The 22,750-nt window shown below is 44.7% G+C and overlaps 1 protein-coding gene across 19 annotated transcripts in view; it reads left to right on the plus strand.

Annotated features, from left to right (window-relative positions):
* Positions 1 to 22,750, plus strand: part of TCF4 (transcription factor 4) — a 336,832-nt gene that overhangs the window by 166,185 nt on the left and 147,897 nt on the right. For all 19 annotated transcript variants that reach the window (XM_036010176.1, XM_036010179.1, XM_036010175.1 and 16 more), the window contains one exon: positions 2,382 to 2,446. In XM_036010176.1, the coding sequence (XP_035866069.1) occupies positions 2,382 to 2,446 (65 nt within the window). The remainder of the gene's footprint in view (positions 1 to 2,381; positions 2,447 to 22,750) is intronic.

The raw sequence follows: 22,750 nt of genomic DNA on the forward strand, positions 1-22,750 counted from the left end.
TGGCCCGTGTAGCCAGGAGTACTTCGGGGACGCCGTGCAGCACGAATTCACATTCTTCTCCTCTCTGCCCTCCTCTCCCTTCCTGCCCCCTTGCCTTTCCACTCCACTCTCCCTCTCTCTGTTTCTCTCCTGTCCTCTCTCCTCTCTCCCGTTTGTTCTTATTCTCTTTCCCTCCCTCCCTCCCTCTTTCTCTCTTACTGTTTGTACTGACTTTCTGACTTCAAAATAATGGAAGGGATAGCTCTAACATACATACGTGTGTGTGCGTGTGCGTGTGTGTGTGTGTGTGTGTGTGTATGAATGGATTGGGACAAACCCTGGTACGAAAATTCATCTTTCTGAGGTTTGTGTGTTGGACTCAAGTTGGGAAATAGTGCCAGGTGGTGAAATTATATAGGGGATGGATTTAGTAATTCCTTCTATAGAGAAAAATAGATAGCCCTTTTTCCTTAAAATTGTATTTTACAATCCAGTTTTTTAGACATTACCAACCAAGACACTAGAAGTTCAATTTCCTGGGAAGTCAGAGCAAATTTTATCCCATCTATTTATCTGGCATCTACCTTTCAGTCTGACTGCTTGCCTGCCTACACTTACCTACCTCTTTACCTGCCTTTCTGGTTGTTAGCAAGGGAATATTACATTGAAGTGAATGATGGTGTGGTTGTATTGACGCTTTGTAGCTGTAAGAGCTTAAGGAAGGGCACACATCATTTGATAGCTCATAAAGGTCGAGTCTTTCTGTTACTAATATTTGTAAAGAGAAGTTCAAGGGCATCTATAGGTTGTATCTGACTTACGCAGAAGAAGAAATATGTCTGTATGACCATTTGCACTGCCGAACAGGTAAATGAGCCTTTTCTTCAATGGAAAATCCTCATACAATTGAAGTTACTGTCTTAGACATCCCAGGTCGGGCAGCCTCTGAGAGGATACCCTGTTCCATTGTCATTGAAATTGATGTGGACATTGATTGCCTACTTTGAAATATACCAGAAATGGGGCGGGGAGGATGTTTTTCCAAGTTTCAGATTCCTGGAAATCAGTAGAGAAGTGAATACTGGGGGAAAGAGGGTTAATGTTAAGGCTCAGGTTGGGCTTTCTTTGAAAAATCCTCCTTTATGGATGTAGTGACTTTTGATCAGACACAAGGTTCATCACAGGGACATCCTTTGTGTGGCGTCGCCAGGGCATGCACTGGCAGCACTGCCGTCGAACGGGACCATAAAAAATGGCTGCGCCCCCTTCTAGCATTTGCGTTAACTCAGGCTGAGGTGGGGACTCGGGGGGGCTGTAAACTTTAGAGGGATGCCATTTAGTTCCTCAAAATGCTAGTTTTGAATTTTCCTATTGGAAAAAAGAATAGTGTAGTCCTAGGTGTAAAATGTAGTACTCCTTAAGACTAATCTGCAAGAAAGAAGTATTCTGCTGTCTCAGGTGGCGTGGGGTTTGTGTTCTGGGCACTTGGCTGGGTCCCTAGATGTTCTGGTGTGGATTGATTTTTCTGTGACTCTTCATATGTCACTAACTAAACTCTACTGCTTCGACCTCTTGTAATGTGGTTGTGTTGTCTTCCTTGCTGATTGTTAAAGCTAACCCCACTTTTAAAAGAAACGCATGAGTAGCCTTGATTTTGTCCTTAGAGGTGGCCAGATAGCATCTGAGGCTGCGTGTACATTGCTGTAACATTGTCTGTAGATAAAAATTGTGTTGTTAGAATTGGAGCAGGACATTCACATTCCATTATCCCATGTCCCGCTGAGTGAGTTTACTGGTAGAATCTGAACTTGAGTTTCAGAGCGGGCAATTTTTCAAAAACCCTCTTTTCCAAATGTAAATTCCATCATCATCTTGATCATGATGAAATTTACTCTCGGGAAAGAGAGTTAAAAAAAGAGAGTCTCAGAATTTTGAATAGTTCCTTTGCTGTATTCACCATCTGGAAAGCCTTGATTGATTAGCTTTGGCCTCACCATTAAGTGTCAATATAATCAATGGGAATTACTAGACTAGGGTCATTACATAGATAATTTGCCTGCTGTGTAAATAAAAATGAAATTGTTTAAATTTTGTGAGAGAGGAAGAAAGTGAAAATAAGGAATGACAGTTTGTTTGTTGGAGAAAGTGGAGGCCATTGGAATGACAGTGTTTGGAAGTGTGGAGTGGTTTGGCTAAGAATAGGAATGAAGGGTATTTTTTTCCAGTTTATCATAGCCAGAGTGGGGAAGTGTTATTCCCTCTCTTGCTTGCATACATTGCCAGTAGTGCCTACTTTACGTATGTAAACACCCGGGAAGAGAAGTAGATATCTGTTACCTGCAGGATTTTTTTAAAAGGAAAAACACAATTTACACATTTTTTTTTATTGTTTCTCTTGGCAGGTAAAACCGAAAGGGGTTCATATTCATCTTATGGGAGAGAATCAAACTTACAGGGTTGCCACCAGGTAAGTGAGAATCTCGCATGGGGAAGGGTTGAGAAAATTAACCTGGTAAATTGGTTCATTTCATTCATTAGATGATGCCTTTCAGACTGTAACACTAAGATGCACTGAAAGTGTGCCGATGCCTCTTTCTTTTTAAAAAGTAATGAAATAACGCAGAGCTTGGAAGTAATAAACACTTCATCTTTAGATCGCTGGCGTATCAGCACTGCATGCACTGGCTTGGTTTTATTTTTTAATCCATCAGCCGGTACAGTGGCACTGTTTGCAAACCAGCGATGTCGGTTACAGTGGTTCTATCAAAAGAGTTTATTTGCAATTAAGAACTTCAGAATTTCTTACACTGGGAGCACTTCGTGCAGCCATGTGTCCAGCCCTGGGCTCAGTGGCTATTGGCCTAAATTATAGTTTTCATAGGGGCTGTATGATGTTGTGTGAAAACAGGGTTGTATTGAGGGATAAAAATGTCTGTGAAAATATGATTTGTTGTCCCTTTTTGTTTCTGAATTGTTTTTGGCTGGAAGTCAAGGCCAGCAGGCTAACAGCAAAGCCGTCTCAAGGGAAGCGTGCGTGAGCTAGAAAAATAAGAGTGCTTTAATTAAATAATAAAATGCCAGTGTAATACAAAGGTGTAGCATGTGTGTGTTCGTGTCTCTGTGCACTCTGCGTTTGCACACTTTTAACTCTCCAGAGAGAGCCCGCTTCTAAAAATACTGTCAGTGACCAGAAGTGTAAGCTTTGCTTGAAGACAATTGAGATTTTAGAGATGCTTTCTTTTTAATTTCAGTATCAGTATTAATCATATGTTTAAAACCTTCTCTGTTTTAAGATTTAGCCTTTCTTTTCATAAGTACCTTGGTTTCTTCCTTTGGAAAACTCCTGATAGAATTTAACAGTCCTCTTTCATATTCAAAGCTCTCTGCTGTTTTATCTTCCACCCAAACAGCACGTATGTTCTTTCTGTGTTGGAAGGGAGCGCTTGTTCTCTTGAACCCTCTCACCTCCCATTTCCTTTAATGATCTGGGGGAAAAAAACCCTATTTAAAAATTGTGAAGCAGCTCTTTACTATATCCTGAAAAACGTGAGCAAACAGATTCCGTAATTAAGCAGAGCCTGTGAAGGAGCGCTCCCTTTCCCGTCACTGCTGTATCACCAAAGGTAGAGTTCTGGTGGAGGTTTTTTTTTCGCCCCCCCCCCCCCCCCGGATGTATTTGCATTTTTAAAGTTTACTCCCTTGGCCCAGCCACCAGTGCAGTCAGAGTCAGCATCTGAAAGATGTGTTGTGATGAGCGGAACGGGGCTTGGTTAAGAACTCCTGCTGCAGAGTACAGTTCATGGCAGTCTGTTTGGAAAGAATTGTGCAGGAAAGAAATTTACAGCCGTTCCAGCGCAACGGAAACATCTTTGGAATGTGAGTGCAAATGTTCGGGGGAGATAGCTCGGGCGACGAGCCTCTCAGTGCCGGGCGTCTCTGGTGCAAAGCTCTCAATTCCTGCAGGAGAGCCTGTTCCTGTGGCTCTGGCTTCTGAGGGTCAAGGCAGAGGTCGCCAGAGTTTTGGGGAGAAGAAAGTTGACAACATCCTTCCTTTTTGCAGATGGTCATGGCAGAGGTCTCTGTTTGTGCTGGGCCTCTTTTTCTGGTCAATGAGAGAATAGGCTTCCTCGCCCCTGTATCCTTTCTTACTAATAGGAATTGGCGTGATTCCTCAGACACAAAGATTTCCTCTGCTGAGTAAGCGTGAGGCCCCTTAACTTGTGAAAGCATCATCCAGACCGCGGGAGTCTGTCTGTGAGTGTGCGGGGACACAGACCCTCCCTCGGTTTGTGGGAAATACTTCCCTCGGGTGACACTGAAGTTAATTTTTTTTGGCAAATACAAGGTGAGGAGTGGAAGGGGGCAGAGGGGGGAGTGTAGAGGTGGACGGACCGGCGTGTGGTGGCTGAATTGCTGGGCCTTGGGAGGTTCATTCTGAGACATTCACATCCAGGAAAATTTTGTTGTAGACAGGAGTGTGATTGCATATGCTTCTCTTAAAAAGTCTGCGGGATAGAAGTGTGGCGTGAGATGCTTTCATTCTTATTTCTGCTTCATGGTTGTGAGTCTTACAAGAGCTGACTGTCGCTGTGCTTAGCCTGTTCTCAGCAGTGTCCACAAACAGTGTGATCGCTTCTGGAGAAAGGAAGGCGAAATTTTGGGAATTCCCTGATTAAGGAAACAGGGGCTTGAGATGAAAAGTGTACGTATCATGCGTTTCTGCTTGCTGTGAAATCTGAGACTAGAGCAGACCTCAGTGTGTCTTCTAGTGAGTGAGCTCCTCCGGTGCAGAATTGTTTTTGGAATCCCTGTCTCCAACACCAGCTATGCAGACCAAAAAAGAAAGGCAGCCTCTCGGTATCTTGGGCTTCAGGTCTAAATAGCAGGTCACAGCTGAAGTGACTCCCCACTGTGTGGCCAGGTGAGTGCCTCGCCTGGAGAGGAAGCTTTTGTTTTCTCCTGTCTCCTCCACTATAGAGACGCTGGGTGGAAAACCTTCCGATGATATGCCCTAAGGAGCTCCAGGAGCTGCCTTATTGTGTCATAACAATGTCCTGTGGACTTACAGGATGAGCACTGTTACATGGAAACTTGCTCATTCCAATCCCAGTAGCCTTTTGTTTGGGGCAGAGAAATGCTGGGGGTAAGCAACAGGTAGCAAAGTGCTGTCCTGGAGAAATGTACATTGTTTAAAAAATGCATCTGGTTGAAAATTGTGTGTGTGTGTGTGTCCATTATGTTTCTCTTGAGATTTAACACTAATAATGGTAGACATACGGCTTTCAAAAAAGTGGATATTGTAGCTGAAAACCAAAAGCTATCAAGTTCTTTATTATTAATTAAGTCGTTTTCACTAGATATAGTAATGGAATAATATGAATTTATTCATGCGTTTCTACATAAAATTACCAGAAATAAACACGGTGACTTTTCAGACTTTTGAAATTGTATAGAAAATGACCTGATAGGCAACCCAAAGCGGCTACAGGGACTTTTTTTAGTTCTCACTAAATATGGCAAAACTAATTTAAATCAAATTGGGGTACGGAAATCACACCCAGGCTTAAAATTTTCTTGGCCAAATTGCAACCTCATACTACTTTTACTGGCAGAGAAAATCAGATTTATAATGGAAAGTCTGACAGAAATGAAAATGAGCGGAAATAAAGTTTTTCTCAAGATAGTCCAACCTTACGGCGGCAGATAACCGCCGGCTAACGGACGGAAAGGGCACCTCTGCGGAGGGTGGCAGGGAAAAAAGGGTCTTTTGCTTTTGGCCCCTTTTGCTGCTTTGACTAGGAGGTTTGGTGATTGCAAACATTTTTCCCTCTCATCTTGCTGAGATCTTCTGTTTTCGAATGAGATGATGATGTCAACGCAGTGATTGTTATTAAGGCGTAAGTTTTCCCCTAAAAGGGAAATTCAGCATTGATGATCAGGAATTGTTTGTCTTTTCTTGCTGGGAATTAGCCAAGTCTCCACCCCAGCAGTGGTTCCATTATTAATGTCTCCTGGACAAGGTGTGTGTGCCACGTGGGGGCTGGGCTCTGCTGCGACCGATTCGGTTGGAACCTTGAGAGTTGGGCCTTGGCCTCTCTCACCCGGCCCGGCCCCAGCCCCCACCCCCAAAGCAATTCTAATACTAAAATGGATGGGATTTAAGAATTAGACCTAATCTCAAACACCTTTGCTAAATTTCAGTAACTTGGAAGCTGTAAGGGGATATTCTCTACATTTAATTTAGTTTCCTCATAAACCTAGTCATTTTTTATTTGTTGAACTTAAATGTGGAAGTTGGTTCTGAAACAATTACATATTGAAGAATGGATTTTTTTCTTTCAGTTATTTTTATTTTTGATACAAAAAATTACAAATTACTTAATTCTAAAACTTTTGTCCCCTTTATCTTTTTTTCTTATCTAAATTCAAAATAGAGAGGGTATAGGCAAAAGGCATGAAATCCCTTGTCCCCTTTTATGAAAAGAGCTATTTAGGACTTGTGTGAGCAGGAATACGTTTTGTTTTTTGAATGACATCAGGCATTAGTGTGTGTTCGGGGTGTGCAGGCATTCAGCCCGGGTCCTTCCGTTCTTTCTGGGTCCCTGCCCCCCTACACCCCCCCCCCCCGCCCGCCCCGGGAAACTGCCGACTGGACCCTGCTGGTGTCTTGCCCAGTGCCCAGCGCTCTCTCCACTTCCCTCCGGGAGGCTTTTCGAGGTTGCCAGTGTTTACGTTCATTGAGCTCAGGTTTCCACCAGGACTCAGTAAGCTCCTGGAAGGCAGGGGTCTTGTCAGCTTTATCTTGTACTCTTGAGGCTGATGTTTATTTCTCCAGCATTGCTCTTAGGAGTCATTTTGAGAGTAAAGTCTGAACAGCAATGCTTAAGAACCACACAGTAAAAGCATCATTTTCATGCCCATGAAAACCAGAAAAATCACCCTTTCTTAAGGAAAGTCCTTTGGAAGGCCTTCCTTCTAACTCCTCACTCACTGCGCACGCCCTGGAATGGCAGTGAGGTCATGTCATGGAGAGAGGCACTTGTCACTCACCTTCAAGGGGGTGAGTACTGGTCTGGTGGCTTCACTGTTCTGGGCTTGGGTGTCCCGAACGTTCTGTGTTCTGGTGGGTGTGCTGTTGAGACCAGAGGTCAGAGGCCAGGCCTGTCCTTTTCGAATGCACCAGTGTGGACCGTGGGGCAGAGTGTGTACAACATGTCGAGACACCCGAGGCCTGAGTGTGTGGTGTGTATGCCATTGCGACTCTGGCCTTGAGCGCTGCTTCTCGGGTGGCAGCACATTTGTTTGGGGACATCGCTGTGGGTCCACCCCTCTCCCAACAGCCACCCAGCACCCACCAAAGGAGAGAAGGGAGCTGTTCTCCCATCACACTGCTTAACAAATATTTGTTGGCCTCTAGCGATGTGTTAGGTGCTATGGAGAAAAACAAAGGGAAGCTCTTTCTTGCACACCCTCCCCACTAGCAGCTTTCTGGATTTTAAGCAGGAGAATCAAGCTTCATTTATCCAATTAATTTTAAAAAATCTCGTTGTATACATTTTCAAATACTTACAAAAGTCATTAAAACAGTAAAATAAAGTGAATGTACTCACCACTTAAACAGTTGTTAGTATGTGTTACATTTGCTTCATGTTTGTGTGTGTGTGTGTGTGTACACATGCACATGTAGACATAAATATATCTCATTTTTAAGTGGGAGATCTAATAAGATTTCACCCCTAAATTTTTAGTCATAAATCTCTTAAAATTAAGAACACTCACCTATTTAACTAAAATACTATTATCGCCTCTACACAAAATTAACAATAGTTTTCTAATTTAATACCCAATATGTATTTAGATTTCTTCAGTGGTCCCTTGAAAATGTCTTTAATGGCATTTTTGGAGGGCTGTCATTGCATTTATGCGTGGTGTTTGGTTTCTGTGTCTCTTTATAGTTTTTTATGCTAGACAACTTCTTATAATTTTTTAAAAAATATATTTCCCTTAAAGGAATTAGGTTAGTTGTCTTGAGAAATATTCCCCCTTCTGGAATTTCTTTGTGGTGCTGTTTAGTTTGTTACTGTATCACTTGCCTTGCCTACAACTTGAAAACTAGGTCCGCAGCCTCTTTCAGTGAGAGTTCAACCTTTCTGGCCTGAGCATCTCCTGGGCGACACTGTGTGTCCCACACTGCACTCCGTCCGGAAGCATGTACTGTTATGTTGCTTTTGGTGACGCTAACTGAATCACTTGGTGCAAAACCCAGTCTCTTCATTGTAAGTGAGCCTTTTCCCTTTTGTAACCAGCAAACAGTCTTTGTGTGGACACTTTGGCATTGGGCAGGTATCTCTGCTCCCCAGCAGTCTTTAACCTGATTGTTTTAGCATGCACTAATGATGCTTGCCTGAACCAGAGGCTTTTTAACTAATAGTTTCATTTTTTTAACTGCATAATGCCTTCTACTTTTATAGCTGACATTCTTCTTTAAAGAACTTTCTTTCATTTTTCATTTTGGCTTTGTCAATTTAAGTGCTGCATATATATATATATTTATTTATATAGTCATATATGTATATGAGTAAAAATGTTAATAATCCTCACATTAAATATTGTCCCTTACCTGGAGGATACTGGAAGAGTTAAATCCTTCTTCAAATCTCATATTTATGAGAAAAATGATTATGGCTCAGGCTGATGGTCAGAAAGCTTTAATTACAGGATGGAGGAGGCATTGCAATTATAGGCCTGTTTCCTAAAAATAAACTCTAGGTGTTTTGGTAGGGATTTTTTTTTTGGCTGAAATTTGGAACTTTGTGGCAATCTCTGTACCCCTAGCAGTAATATTAATTTCGCCATGAGCACTGCAGTTTCTGTAGGTTCTCATATTACCCCTGTATATTCTATTAATTGATTCATTGTTCTCAAGGATCACACAAGGCTGGCTGTCGGAGGCGGCCTGACTGGATGTGGTGGGTGCCCTGGTGCTCAGAGAAGGGGCTCTGTCAAGGCCTGTGACACAGAGTCCCAGTCCCCTCCCCAGTCCTCTCACCACCCAGACGTGGCAGATGAGTGAACGTCAAAATGAGTGAATTTCTCATGGTTAGTTTCAGTTCAATCTAGAAGCTACCTGGGGAAATAATATTAAATGCCAGTATAAACCTCTGAGGTCATTATTATATTCTCATTTAATAATTAAGAAAATGATGCTTAGAGAAGTAAAGCAGACCAACCCGAGATTTCACCCCAACTAAGTTTCAGAGCCTGGCTTTGAACTCGAGATTGTCTGCTTCGAAAGCCGGTGCTTTTCCAGCTTGGGTTTCTTGCTGCCCAAGCCTCTCACAAAGCTTCTAGGCTCAGAGTTCTATATCAGAGCCCATCTGGAAACCACTTTTGGTAGATTCCAGTATCACTGCAGAATTCGGGCCTTAACATAGCGCCAAAAAAAGATGAGCTTCGCTCAGGTTTGCTTGGAGTGGACTACAACCCTGGCCACAGTGGGTGCGAGTGGATGGGCGGAGAAGAGGGTGGGCTGCGCTGCCCCTGAGGACCCAGGCCCACCTTTAAATGAAAAAAGTAAAGCGCACGTGTCTATATGAATAATCTATTCTGTAACATCCTCAGAATTAGCATATGCAATTTCATTAAAACCAATGAAGATTTCCTGTGAAAAGGCTGGGGTAGAATATGCCAATTCACATTTTAGCAACAGCATGAACACTTCCTGAAAAATGCATAGATTATATTTGGGCTTTGCTTTTTGTGCAAAGCGGGCAGAATGTGGTTTGCTATCACTCGAATTTGGATTCATCATACATCAAATTATTCTTCCAAAAAATGCAAGAACTACTTAGAATGAAATTTTGAAATAATACCTTTAGTAGGCTCTTAAATGTGACCCTTCACCCCCAAATTTTTGATGATGACATTTTATTCACTTGTGAAATGTATGCAGACAACTATGTGTTAGAAGCATAGGGCAAATTATAATTTTTTTATCCTTACCCGAGGACATTTGTTTCATTGCTTTTGGAGAGAGAAGAAGAGGAACAGGGGGATAGAGAAAGAGAAGGAGAGAGAGACATCGATATGAGAAAGAAACATCGATGGGTTGCCTTTTCGTTTGTGCCCCGACCGGGGATTGAACCCACAACCTGGGTGTATGGCCTGACTGGTAATTGAACCCGTGACCTTTCAGTCTACAGAATGATGTTCCAACCAACTAAGCCACCCAGCCTGGGCTATAGGCAAGTTTTATCCAACAGTTCAGGACAGCTAGCACACAAAAACCACCAAAACTGCTTTGACATGACTTTTATGAAACATCAAACTAAAATTTTGGCGTTAACTTCTCTTCTTATGAAAAGTAGTCATGGGTTTTAATAAGTGCTAGCGATTTGGGCTACAGTTCATCTTCAGAATTTTGATGCATAAAGAGGAAGGGGAGGATCAGCTGACGACTGAACGAACAACTGACTTAGCACTGAACTGAGGCGCATTCCGTGCAGCTCAGTGCTGAGATGGACCTGCCCATCGTGCGGGACTCTCATGACCCCCCGGCTCTCGCCTAAGAAAGAAAACATTCAGCTCAGTGTCAGGGAAGCTTTTCGGTGTGAAGTGGCGGAAATATTTATTCCTTTGCCTCCGATCATGCTCGAAACAAAGAAAATGTCTCCTGAAACTCTTAAAACTGAAACCCAAAGTTAAAATGATGTGAGTCCTGCAAGATACCCACAAAACCCCATCATTGTCTTAAAAAGCCGTGCGTCGGAAAGGAACAGGTGTCGGGTCTGCTGCCCCGCCTGAGAGCAGCGACCTGCTCCGAACCGAGGACGCCCGTCCTCCGAAGAGGTGCGCGTGAGCTCTGACGGTTTACGTGGACCCTCTTACCTTGGCCTTCACTCACGGATGCGCCGAGCGGAGCTGCCTAGAGCAGAGGCCTTGTGTGTCCTGTGCATTGTTTATTATTTAATGGGAGTAGTTTCTTGGGAGAAGAAACGGGGCAAGAATACATAGCCACATTTGCTGTAGTATTTCTCACCCACACATGCGTTTTGTTTTTTTTTTAAATAGAATGCCACTTATTATTGTCAGGCATGTTTGCACTTAACAAAGGACTAAGTCAGACGTTGGTGGGGCAGCGTCTTTAGCCCAGTGCATCCCCAGACTGTGTTGTTTGTATCGTCACTGTCACATGGGGCCAGGCACAAATGACACTCCTCTCTCACTACAAAATCTTTTCTTGCAACATGTAATCATGTAATTCTTGCATGATTCTTTTCTTGCAAGCATGAACATGTAATTCTTAACAACAGTATCTCACTCAAACACACCATGTGACATTTTAGGTGAAATGTTCAAATTAACACCGTACATTACCACACCCCTGTGATTACCCCACCAACCACCCTCGGGCAGGTGTTACTTCCGCCGCGCCCTGTGCTCCTGTGGTGCTCGTTGAAATCCGTGTATCCTTCGATTCCGTTAGTCTCTCCTTTCAAAAGACATTTTCCGGGAAAGGCTTTCCATGACGTTTTTAAAAAGTAACCAGGTATATCTTATTTTCAGCCCACCTCAGAGCCACATTCATGTGAATTTGGGACAATGACAATTCAATGATAAGAAAGTAATTAAGGAAGAACATCATGAGATTTGCAAGCAGTGACCAGCCTCTGGAGCTCTGGATGCGGGGGTCTCTGTGTGTCCGGGTTTGGCCGTGCGTGCAATGCAAAGTAATGCGGGCTCATTTGCACAGTGATAATGAACAGCAGGGCACTGAATCTTTTCAGTTTTATCGGTATTGTATACAGAAGTTAAATTTCATCTCTGTAATACACCTGCAGTAAAGTAGCAAAACATTGCTGCACTTAAGGAACATGTGTGTGTGGTACAATGCCCTCCCCTATCATTTCAGCCCCCCCCCAACAGCTGCTTACAGATTTCAAGATCCATTGTATATATTCCCTTGAGCCCACCTCTAATAATCGAGACCCATCTGCCATTGCAGTATTATAGGCATATGTAGTTTTATTGAAAACTATACCTGTAAAAAATTAAATAACTCCTACCTCGATTAAATTGGCAAGCTACCTTTCGCAAAGATCATATTGCAGATCTCCTGAGACTCAGTGAGTTCATTTTATTCTTATATTACAAGTCACTAAATATGTTATTTTTATTTAGCCAAGTAGCTAGGTTTTCTCATACTTTGATGATGTCACTTTTATCTATCCTCGCTTTTGTTTTTCTTTTCCCCTTAACTTAGATATTGTAAACAATAGCCTGCAGGCTTCATGAAGGAAACACTGGGAGACGGGCTGCAGCAAACACTGGCTAAAGTCAAAGGGAAGGTCCCTAGAATGGAGCTTTAATTGTTAACTGGTTGTTACATAGACACAGAACTTGCAAAATCAGGATCAAAATCAAAATTCATCTCGTGCTTTGATAGAGATTTTTACCAGCTTCTTTGAGATCCATTGGATCATCGTGATGGAATGACAGGAAGTAATAGGAAGAGGGAATGAGTTAGTAGATCATGCAAGCACAGGTGGGTAGATTCCTATTGGATTAAATCCCTTATCTTAACATTTACTTTTTGTTGAATATTGGGCCAATTAGGAATATCTATAAAACAATTTTATCTAAACACAAACAATAGTAAATATTTGGTGAGATAAAATATTTCTGAGCATGAGCTCATTCTCACTCATGCATATAGGGTATCTGTATAAGTTATTCATAGTGAGTTAATCATACCACTATTATAGTGATTCAGCTAAGTAGAAAAGTTTGTGAATTGGCTTCATGTTACCACAGAAAAATCCAAAGTCAAGGTGCCCACTATATGCACAGGAAGAAACTATGTGCCCTTTTGGGAGAACACGAAGGTAACTCATTCCACAGTTTCCTAGAAAGGAAGAAGGTGTTGCGCTGTTCAGAAGGACCACGTGTGAATGCACCGACGGGAGAAGGGGTGGGCCCTATCCCCAAAGTGAGCCTGGACTCAGAAAATAGGTACCCGGATGACCGTCAAAAGTCGATGGTTCCATAGGATGAAGTCGCACATACATATTAAGGGATAGTTGTTGTGGAGAAGGTAGAATATCAAGTTGCATCACTGATCACCACTCAGAGTTAAAAATAGTCGCATGTTTAAATGATGACTGTTCTTTGGCCAGAAAATGTTGAATAAAATCAGTTGTCATTTGGTTTCACTGGGGGTCACTTGGGCTTGTGCGTTTATGTGCCGTCTGTAATCAGCTGTGGTATCTTCTGCCTCTCCTGTGGTTCACAAGAATTCAGTGTTTAATGGGGATAAAAAGCTGAATCCTAGGTAGGGTTATTGCTTTCCCCTAGGACCCAAAATCCCAAGAGAGGAAGATTTCACGATCTTAGATTTCAACTTTAAAAGCTTTTTGTCCATAGAGAATTGCATTCTAAATTCTGCACAGACTTTTTGAGCAAAACTCTTGCACAGTTGGGGAGTACAGCTTAGTTTAGGCCATCCCATCCCATCCCTTCCACTGAACTTTCTTCCCTCGTACGTGAGTCGCTCCAGTGGAAATATCTATTACCAGTATTCTTGAACTCTGAGGTCTGTCACAGTGAGCTCTGCAACTCAGAACTGTCACATGGAATCCGTCTGGTATGGCACAACAGCAGCAGTGGTTAGAGATCTGCTAGGGACAGTGACATGTGCATGGCAAGGAAGAATGTCAACAGCTGCTACTACTAATCATTGTCCCTTAAGGAGTCTTTCTGCATCTCTGCCATTTAACTACCTCAACCAAAGGGAAGTCATTAATATGGACCTATTCTTCTTAATCCTCCTCTCACTTAGCTTCCAAGTATGATTTGCTTGAATTTGTTTTCAGAGTGTGAGTCCTAGGTGCCATTTTGCCAATGGAAAGAATATTTATATTTGGAGTGTTATATGTGAGGGAAGGGATTATTCTTTGATTTTTAGGAGAACTTGTTCTCTAGTGCCCTTTGCAAATAACATGTATACCCTGTCATACTTGGACGCCAGACTCCCTCTATTCCATCCTTCATTGCAAAGCTTCATTTCATCATATCCTAGGTAACTGCACTCTCTTCTAAAATTGTATAGCATGCCTTCAGAAGCTCACAGATGTCAAAATTGGAAGCTCCCATGGAGTTCTATCCGGTATGCCTCTCTTAGTTACCTGGTGCAATATTTATAGGTATTGATGCAGAAACAGAAGGCAAACATATTAAATCAACTCTGTAGAACATCAGCCAATCAGAATTTTCCAGAAAATTACAACACATCTTCATTTCAGGGTTCAGTAGCTTTTTCAATCCTCACCCAAGGACACTTTGCCCCCCTTACTTTTAGAGAGAGCGGAAGGGAGAGAGAGAAACATTGATGTGGGAGAAACGTCAGTTGGTCTCCACCTGCACATGCCAGGACTAGGGGTGGAGCACACAACCCAGGCATGTGCCTTGACCAGGAATCGAACCAGTGACCTTCCAGTTATGGGACAATGCTCCACCCAGCTGAGCCAGACTTGCCAGGGCAATAATTACTACAGAATAGTATTGGCTGCCCCACCTACAAGATCATGATATGACTATCTTTGGTAGAGGGCTTGAGCTCATGATAGTATGGTTAACCTAATTGGAGAGAAATGGATAAATTTTCAGATTCATATGCTTGCATCTGTTTAGATGTATTTTTTTAGGGACTAGAATAAAATTTGGCAATTACCAATTGGATAATTCATCCAAGATATTTTGTTTTTAACCTTGAATTTTACTGATTAAATTTCCTCTCTGGACTAGTTCTTTCATCTGTGTCCACTGGCTTGGTGACTGATCCACCATCTGAGACTGTTCTCTCTCTCTCACCCCATTGCCCTCAGTTTGCAGGTTTTATGGATTCTGCTTTTTATACCAGTAAATCTGCCCAGTCCCCCATGCTCCCAGTCACTACATTGCTGTCTCTACCCCTCTACTTCCCTCCACCCCATCCTCTCTCGGAGTGGGCATCTCCTCAGAACCCCGCTACTGGCCTTGCCTAGCGTCCCTCCACACACAGGTGCTTCACAGCCTGGCCCTTCCGCGCACCGGCCTCATCCTTCAGACTCGCCACTCGCATCCCGTTTTCCAGCCGTGGGAGCTGCTTGTGGCTCCCCTAAAGGCTCTTTCATGTTTCTCTCTGTCCTTACAAGAGCCCTCCCACTGACCTGCCGTAGCTTCACCCTCCCCCTCCTCTCCTCCCTGTACCAGGTAGCTCACACCCTTGGTCCAAGATTCAGCTCGTCCTTGTTTTCTCTGGGGACCCTTGATGCCATGACCATGCCTGAAATGGGTGGCTCTCTGCTGTGCACAGGTGGCCGGTAGCACATTTCTCTGTCCTAACAAGAGTGACGTCCCTGTCACTCTCTCTAGAGCCAGGAAGAGCCAGGGACTAGGCCTGTTGTCTCTGTTCCCAGTGCCTGGCAGGGGCCACCCAGTGGGTGAGCGCTCGAGAGGCAGCGGACAGAGGAGCAAGTGAACAAGGGAAACAACACCAGGAACAAATGATATAACTTGTGAGCAAATAACTTAGGTTTAAGTACTTTCATGCAGAATCTCATCTTATATTAATTATGGCAGTGACCCAGTGTGTTAGGAACTATGTTCAATCCCTATTTCATTGATAATGAAACAAAGACTCAGAGCACCTTGTCACTGATGACAGTAAGCGGCAGAAATGGGACCAGGACTCCGTATTTGTCATTGTATCTACCGCTGCTTTAACTCTGGGTGAGGTTGGTACAGCTTTTTGTCACAGCGAGTGTCCTGTGGTCTCAGAGATGGTCCCAGCTCTCTTCTTTTTGTTACCTTGGGGATCCCCTTGCTTACCGAGCTCTGTTGGTAAGAAAGACTGTGCTCCTGAAGAGGACACGATGGACCCAGCGATCTGTATGGATTGCCCAGGGCATTGTCCTAGAGAACCAGAAATGAGAAGATGTTGAGTGTTTCTCCATAGAAATTACAAATCGAATACAATGTGGTGTGTCTCTCCTACAGGGTCTGTCACCTGTGGGGGGTGGCACCTCTCTACTCCAGTGGCTCACGATGAAAGGACTTCTGGGGGGGGGCATGGAGAGTGACGAGGCCTGGGAGCTTGGGTGAAGCATGGTGCCCATGGCGTCCTGGGCGCCAGGTTGCACCCCTTTACCCTTCCCCGTGTGCCTTGCTCGCAGAGGGTGGGCAGGGGCAGGGAAGAGGTGGGCAAGTTGAGTGGATCGTGATTTACTTCCCCACGTTTCCTCCATATGAGTCTTTGTCTTAGGACCTTGAGGTGGGACATGGAAAAACAGTAGCAATGATCATGAGTTTAGCTCTGGTCTGTGATGTTGAAATCCTTAAGGATAGCATGTTAGAGGAGGAAAGGACCCAAGGACACCTGGTGCCCGGTGCCCCGGTGCAGCCCGTGGGAGACGCAGGCTCAGAGATGCGGAGAGACCTGTCCGTGGCACACGGCAGACCTCACGCGTGTGGACTCGCACGGGACAGTGAAGATTCCACTAGCGTGCAAGGCTGAAATTTTTCCTGGATGTCCCTGTAGCCTCTTGATTCCAAAAAACACAGGGCCACCCCAGACCAAGAAGAAAGAGTCAGAAGCAGCTGGAAATTCGTCCTGAAGAAATTTCTCGGCGACCATCCCTTTGTTCAGCTACCCGCTGCATCACATTGTCACGGAGCCAGGGGGTATCAATTGCTTGTAAATACTGAGTTTTTGAAATGTCACTGTAACACTGGAAAAATGTTGTCTCAAAAGGTTGCCAAAGTGATAGAATCCCGACATTGTAAATACCAGCCAACACAAGTGCTCATAAATGACAGGAATAAAAATATACTTGACTGAATCCATAATAATCACTGATAACACTGTTTCCCCTCAGTGACCAGGAGCTGCGAACTCGGATAAAAAGCGCATGTGTGCAGATATCCTTGATGTGTCTGAGCCTCTAGCCATTCCGGAATATTTTGATGGAAAAGCTTCCTAAATATGTACACACTTTACAATAACTAAGAAGTGAGTGTGCGTGGGAGGGTGGAGCTGGAGAGGGCCCCGACTGGACTCCGCGCCCCCAGAGGGCTGAGAAGGCCTCCGTTGTTCTGGGCAGCACCGAGCAGTGAGCTGCCGCACAGGACAGTCAGCTCCCTCTTTTCGGTAGATGTGATTCCTAGAAGGTCCCCCTGCCATGAGCAAAAGCTCACTCACGTGCCATGTTCTTGAGAGAAGCAAAACAGGGAATGAACCTAGAGACAGACTATACCCTCAGAGCTACAAAGGCAGGATCCCACAAGAACTTGAACTAGACTTTCACTCTAGAGGGATGGATCCGCAGTCAAGGCTCCCTCCAGCCCTCGTACTTCTGTGGCCCAATAGCAACGTCCTGCTCTGCGGGAGTGACTGCCTCCCTCCCTTCTCCTTCAGCATAAAAGTGGTGCCTGGGTGTCAGGGGCTCTGGGCGGTGATGGAAAGGTGGCCGGCCAGCATCTCTTAGCCTCTCTCCCTGCTCCCTCCAGGAACGCTGGGGCAGCGGGGACTGCATGGCAGAGGGCTGGGTCGTCCCAGGTTCTGCCAGCTGGAGGAGAGGCCCCGCGGCTGAGAGAAAACCGGGAGTGAGAGATCAGCCCCAGGAGCTGCTTTGCCCCTGCCCCGATGTGTGTGTGTGTGTGTGTGTGTGTGTGTGTGTGTAAGAACAGGGGCCGTCTGGACCCCCCACCCCATCCCTCTCTGTCTCAGGGAGCACTGCTCTCTTAACCAAAAATAAAGGGCTGCATTCAATATCAGAAAATACCCAGTACTGATGAGATTGGAGAAAACTATAAAGTTACACATTGCAATTTGACATTGGACCAAGAAATTATGTCAACTGGGCTCCTTGGATTTTTATGCTTAGGAAAGAATTCGTAAGAAGGAAAAAGCTTTCAGCCAGAAGGTGCCCATTTTCGTATTAGCTGGAACAGTGGTGAGGAGTTTCGAAGGGTCCGAGTGACCCAGGCTGTGTGGTGTCGGTATTTGTGCAGAGGGTCTGCGTGGAGGCTGATACGGCCTTAAAAGAGTTTGGGCAGAGGAGGGACCAGGAGTGTCCCAAGCCCTTAGGAACTCAACTGTTGGCCTGGCATCCTGGTGCCACGGTCCTTCAGCCCTGCCCTGGGGATTCCCTGGATGGGGCCCAGAGTGCTTCTGAGATACCTGGCAGCTGGCCGGAGGCAGGGCCTGCTGTGCTGGTTTGACTGATGAGGTGTAGGTGTTGGTGCCGGAGAGACAGTGGCTGCTCTCAGGCTCTGTCCTGGCACTGCTCCTGCCTGTTGGTCATGAATGCGGACGGAGGTTGAATCGCTTCTTACATTTCTCTCAGAGAAAGACAGCTTTGTCTTCCAGGGATGCACTGGGGGGCAGTGGCCCTGTGGACGTTTTGCAGCCCGCTTGCTTGCCTGCTCTCTCGGGACTTTGACACCGTGGTGCCTCCCGGGCGCTGAGACCTGGAGTGGAGCTTTTGAAAAGGCTTGAATTTTGACCTTTCTTTGGCTCTCAAAAGACAAGGGACCCTCACCCCCACTGTCCACTCTTTTTAGTTATTTCCACTCGTCAGCCAATATTTTTTTTAGTTTTTACTCAAAGATATGTGTTACTGATTTTTAGCGCATGCGTGCACACACACACACACACACACTGATGTGAGAGCAACACATTGATCTGACACCTTCCATAAGTGCCCTGACCAGGGCTTGAGCCCATAACCTAGGTATGTGCCCTGACTAGGAATCGAACCCACAACTATTACGTGCACAGGACGATTCTCCAATCAACTGAGCACCCAGCCAGGCCTCTCCAGAGGCCTTTTACAAATAACTTCATGAAAGCCTGTGGCGGCTTTCTGTGAGGCACGGCAGGCATGGCAGACTCCTGTTCGGAAGAGCTGAAGGGGAATCGAAAAAAGTGCTCGGGGCACAGGGTGGCTGTGGAAGATCTCTGCTGTGTTAGGGCCAATTTCAGAGAGGCTGTATTTTGTTAAAACTTATCTTTAAAAAAAAAACAGAATTCTGCTGTTTCGACTCCTCCACTGCAGGTGGACAGCCACAAATTTGACTTTTAATCCTCTTTGGTTATCTCCTCTTGTTTTTCTTCCTGATTCCTCCACTTCCCACCAGCTGCTCTTTTGAAAACCAAAGAGAAGTATAAGCAAGGAAGGGGAGGGAAGTATTTTCACTAGCAGTGGATGAAAATAACCTATTAGGCTCATAAGGTAGCTTCTTAGTGAATTTAGCATGTGATTATTAGTTTTGAGGGGATATTTTTGAGCTTAAGAGTTAGCTAATTAAGAAAATAAGTGCAAGATTTTGGAGAACTCACTTTTTCACTCTCCAGATCCCCTGAGTTTCTTTCCTACTTCCAGATTCATTCCGCTCAACATTGATGTAGTTGTTAAAGCCCGGAACTTCAGCCTCCAAGGATCTATCTCCAAATTGCCCCCTGGTGGCCAGAGGGGGAAAAGACAAGATGGAGGATGGGGGGAAAAGCTAAGTGGGTTGTTTTGCCTCTTCGTTCCTAATACATGTTTTTAGTTACCTGTAATATTGATATGACTCCTTCTCTGTGTGAACCAGCTCTGAATACATTAGGTTAGCACTGTTTACTCTTGGGTCATTGTGCTAGAGGGATTTCTTTCCCCGATCTTGCTTTCCAGTCTTCTGTGGTCTGGTCTCTGTTTCCACACGTACCGGATGGACCAGAGCCTTTGTGGCAGTACCGGTACCCCTGGAGTGAGTGAGTGGCAGGCACACACACACACACACAGGCGCGCCCGGAGAACAGGAGAGGTGGAGGCTGCACAGGCTGTCGCCTCCAGTGCTGGAGGGAGCAGCGCTGGGAAGGGCTGTGATTTTAGAGGCAAGCTGATTAGCCAAACACTTGTCACCTCCACTGCTGCTCACTGGCCTAGCAAGCGTGAGGATGTCATCTCACTGACAGCTGTCTGTTGTCAGAGGGCCGTCTTGTCTCCTTTGCAGTTTGACTGAACACCACGGAGACGTGCGCGGAGCTCTCTGCAGCTCTGAGGGGGCTGCCCCGCCTGCCAGCCCTCTGGCTCGCTAGGCAGCGAGCGTCATTGAAGAGCTCAGAGGAGGATAGTAGCCCATTGACCGTTTTGGGTCGGCGTGTTTTGTCAAAAAAGGGTCGCTTATTGGAGTGACTGTAAGTTCACCTAGGTAGAGGAAGACAGGACACCCAGCACCCTGGTGAAGGGGCTAGGACAGCATGAAAGGTCTTGGTAGTAATTGGCTACGGGGCTTCAGCTGTTGTGAGAATGTGGAATTAGGGTAAAAAGTTCACGTTCGGCATAGATGCGGTGTTTCATGGTGAGGCTAGACGGCGGCCGCGGCACATCTTAACCCTAGGAACGTAACGTTAGAGTCTTCTTTGAAAGTCACATTTGGCTTGTGTAGCAGGAGTGGTGCCTGGGGTGTGTGTGGTTTGGGATGTCGTGTTTCTCTCTTTCAATATGTTTTTTTCCTCAGCTGGACCTGACACGGCCCTATTTGTAGCAGATTCCAGAATTTTTCTAAGATTATAACCTATGCATTTCCTGGAATGTATGGCTAGCCCTACAGAAGCAAGGACCACCTCTCCAGGACATTTCCTATGAATTAGAAATAGTTAGCCGGACTGTTGTGATAGGGGAATTATTATATAAATTTCCATATGGGAGTTGGAACTTTTAATTCTTTGTCATGTATAAATGTCTTCCAGTGAAGCTCTGTAATCTGGACCATCTATTAGGGCCTCTATATCATGTAGACATGTAGAGCTTGGTTTGAATTGAGTCACACCAGGGATGCTTCCTACATTTGGAAACAATTTACTTTAAATGATGAATTTAGTCTAATCTTAAGTTTAACAAGAAGCATCTAGTTCAATACATTCATTTATGAAATTTATTGAGAAAGGGATAGTATATGGGAATATTGAACACATTGCTTTAACTTCTTTGCTTTGCATAGTTCCTATTATTTGCAACTTAGCAAGTCCTTTTGTCTCTGAACCTGGGTGAGAAGGGAAGCTCTGAGAAACCTGGAGTAATCCGTGTCAAACTTTCAGTGCTCCAGTGCCGTACAGTGCGGTTTCATTTGGGGGCTAATGTTAGAGAAGGAGCGCCGTTGAGCTGGTTGGAGGAAATTCAGACAAGTAAACAAGAAAGACTCTTCTGAGTTGTCCTTGATCATCTAAAAGAGGAATACTTGAGCAGAGTGTTTGGGAGCTGGCAGGTCCTAGACTGGGGGTCAGATAAATGAGTTATTGTCCTGCCTCCGACCTAAGTAGCAGTTTTTTTTAAGTCTCAGTTTCTACTTCTGGAAAGTGAAGACTTGGCCTAAACGGTCTATGAGATCCCTCCTGGCTCCCGTGTCTGCGGCCATCAGAACGGGGAATGAGGGAGGAGAACGTTGACTGGCAGCCTTTAGGTTTATCTCAGGACTAGCGGACACGTTCTCAAAATAACGCATATTAAGCAGAAACCCTCTGCCCCTGAAAAGAAGAAATGCAGAAATTATTCAAGAGATATACATGTAGTCTCCATTAATGATTTCCTTTTTTTCTGTTCAGTATAAACGATAAATGATTGCCCTTTAAAAAGAAAGGTTCATGAAGTTTGGTAAAGGTGATGAGGGTGGAGAGAGGGGGCTGAGTCAGATGGGACTCGTGACCCACCTGCTGGCCACCGTTCCTCTGGGAAGGTGGTTGGGTCAAGTCGCTGGGAGCGCTGTCTCAAGGCCTTGCCTTTTGCACATTTCAACATCTCAGAAATTTGTGGTATGCCGATTTAATTGGAAACTTTTTTTCCTTCTTGCTGGTAAATAGTGATGTATCTCATATTCAGTGGCATCTTATAATTGATGATATCCAGTTCTAAGAGAGAAAGCAATTTTTTTCTTTTCTTTTTTTTTTTTTAACTAATAAAGGCGAGGTGACTTCTTTTTTATTTATTTTTATTTTTATTATTATTTTAAAATATTTATTTTTAGAGACAGGAAGGGACGGAGAAAGAGAGAGAGTGAAACATCAATGTGTGGTTGCCTCCCATGTGGCCCCCAGTGGGGACCTGGCCCGCAACCCAGGCATGTGCCTGACTGGGAATCAAACCGGCAACCCCTTGCTTCATAGGCCCATGCTCAGTCCACTGAGCTACACCAGCCAGGGCGAGGTGACTGCTTTACGTCCTTGCCTTAGGAAGGCAGTGCCTGGGCAACTTCCACCTCCCAAAACTGCCTCAGTGCCCCTTTGAGGAAGGAGGAAAATGTATGTGAACGCAGGTATAGAAGGAGTATTCTGAAACTAATTTAGCAAATTCCACTCCTTGGTTTTTATGGCATGTTTCTTTCTAGAATTGCTCCTGTTACCTTCAGTTAGAAAGTCCAGATATCATCTGCAAAAGGAGGTTGGGGTCTTTGCCAGTTTCCAAGCTGGAATTCTTCTTACCATGTCCAGTATTACTCAAAGTTTTCAGTAAATCACTGTTTTCACATACTTTTATTAGAGTACGTTGATCCGTCAGAGATCTTATAATCCAGCGCCTTGTTCCACACATGCGTAAGCAGCAGTGCACTGAGGCACCTGTCCAAGGGTTCCTTCCACAGGCCCTGGCCAGCCTCGTGCTCGTTTTGGCGACTTTTGCCACCACGCTCCATACAGTGCAGGAAAATGGAATCGACTCCAAAACAGATGTCCTGTATGCCTTTTGTTTGACTTTCT

Source organism: Phyllostomus discolor, chromosome 9 (genome assembly GCF_004126475.2).
Source record: "Phyllostomus discolor isolate MPI-MPIP mPhyDis1 chromosome 9, mPhyDis1.pri.v3, whole genome shotgun sequence".
In the NCBI taxonomy this organism is placed as follows: domain Eukaryota; kingdom Metazoa; phylum Chordata; class Mammalia; order Chiroptera; family Phyllostomidae; genus Phyllostomus; species Phyllostomus discolor.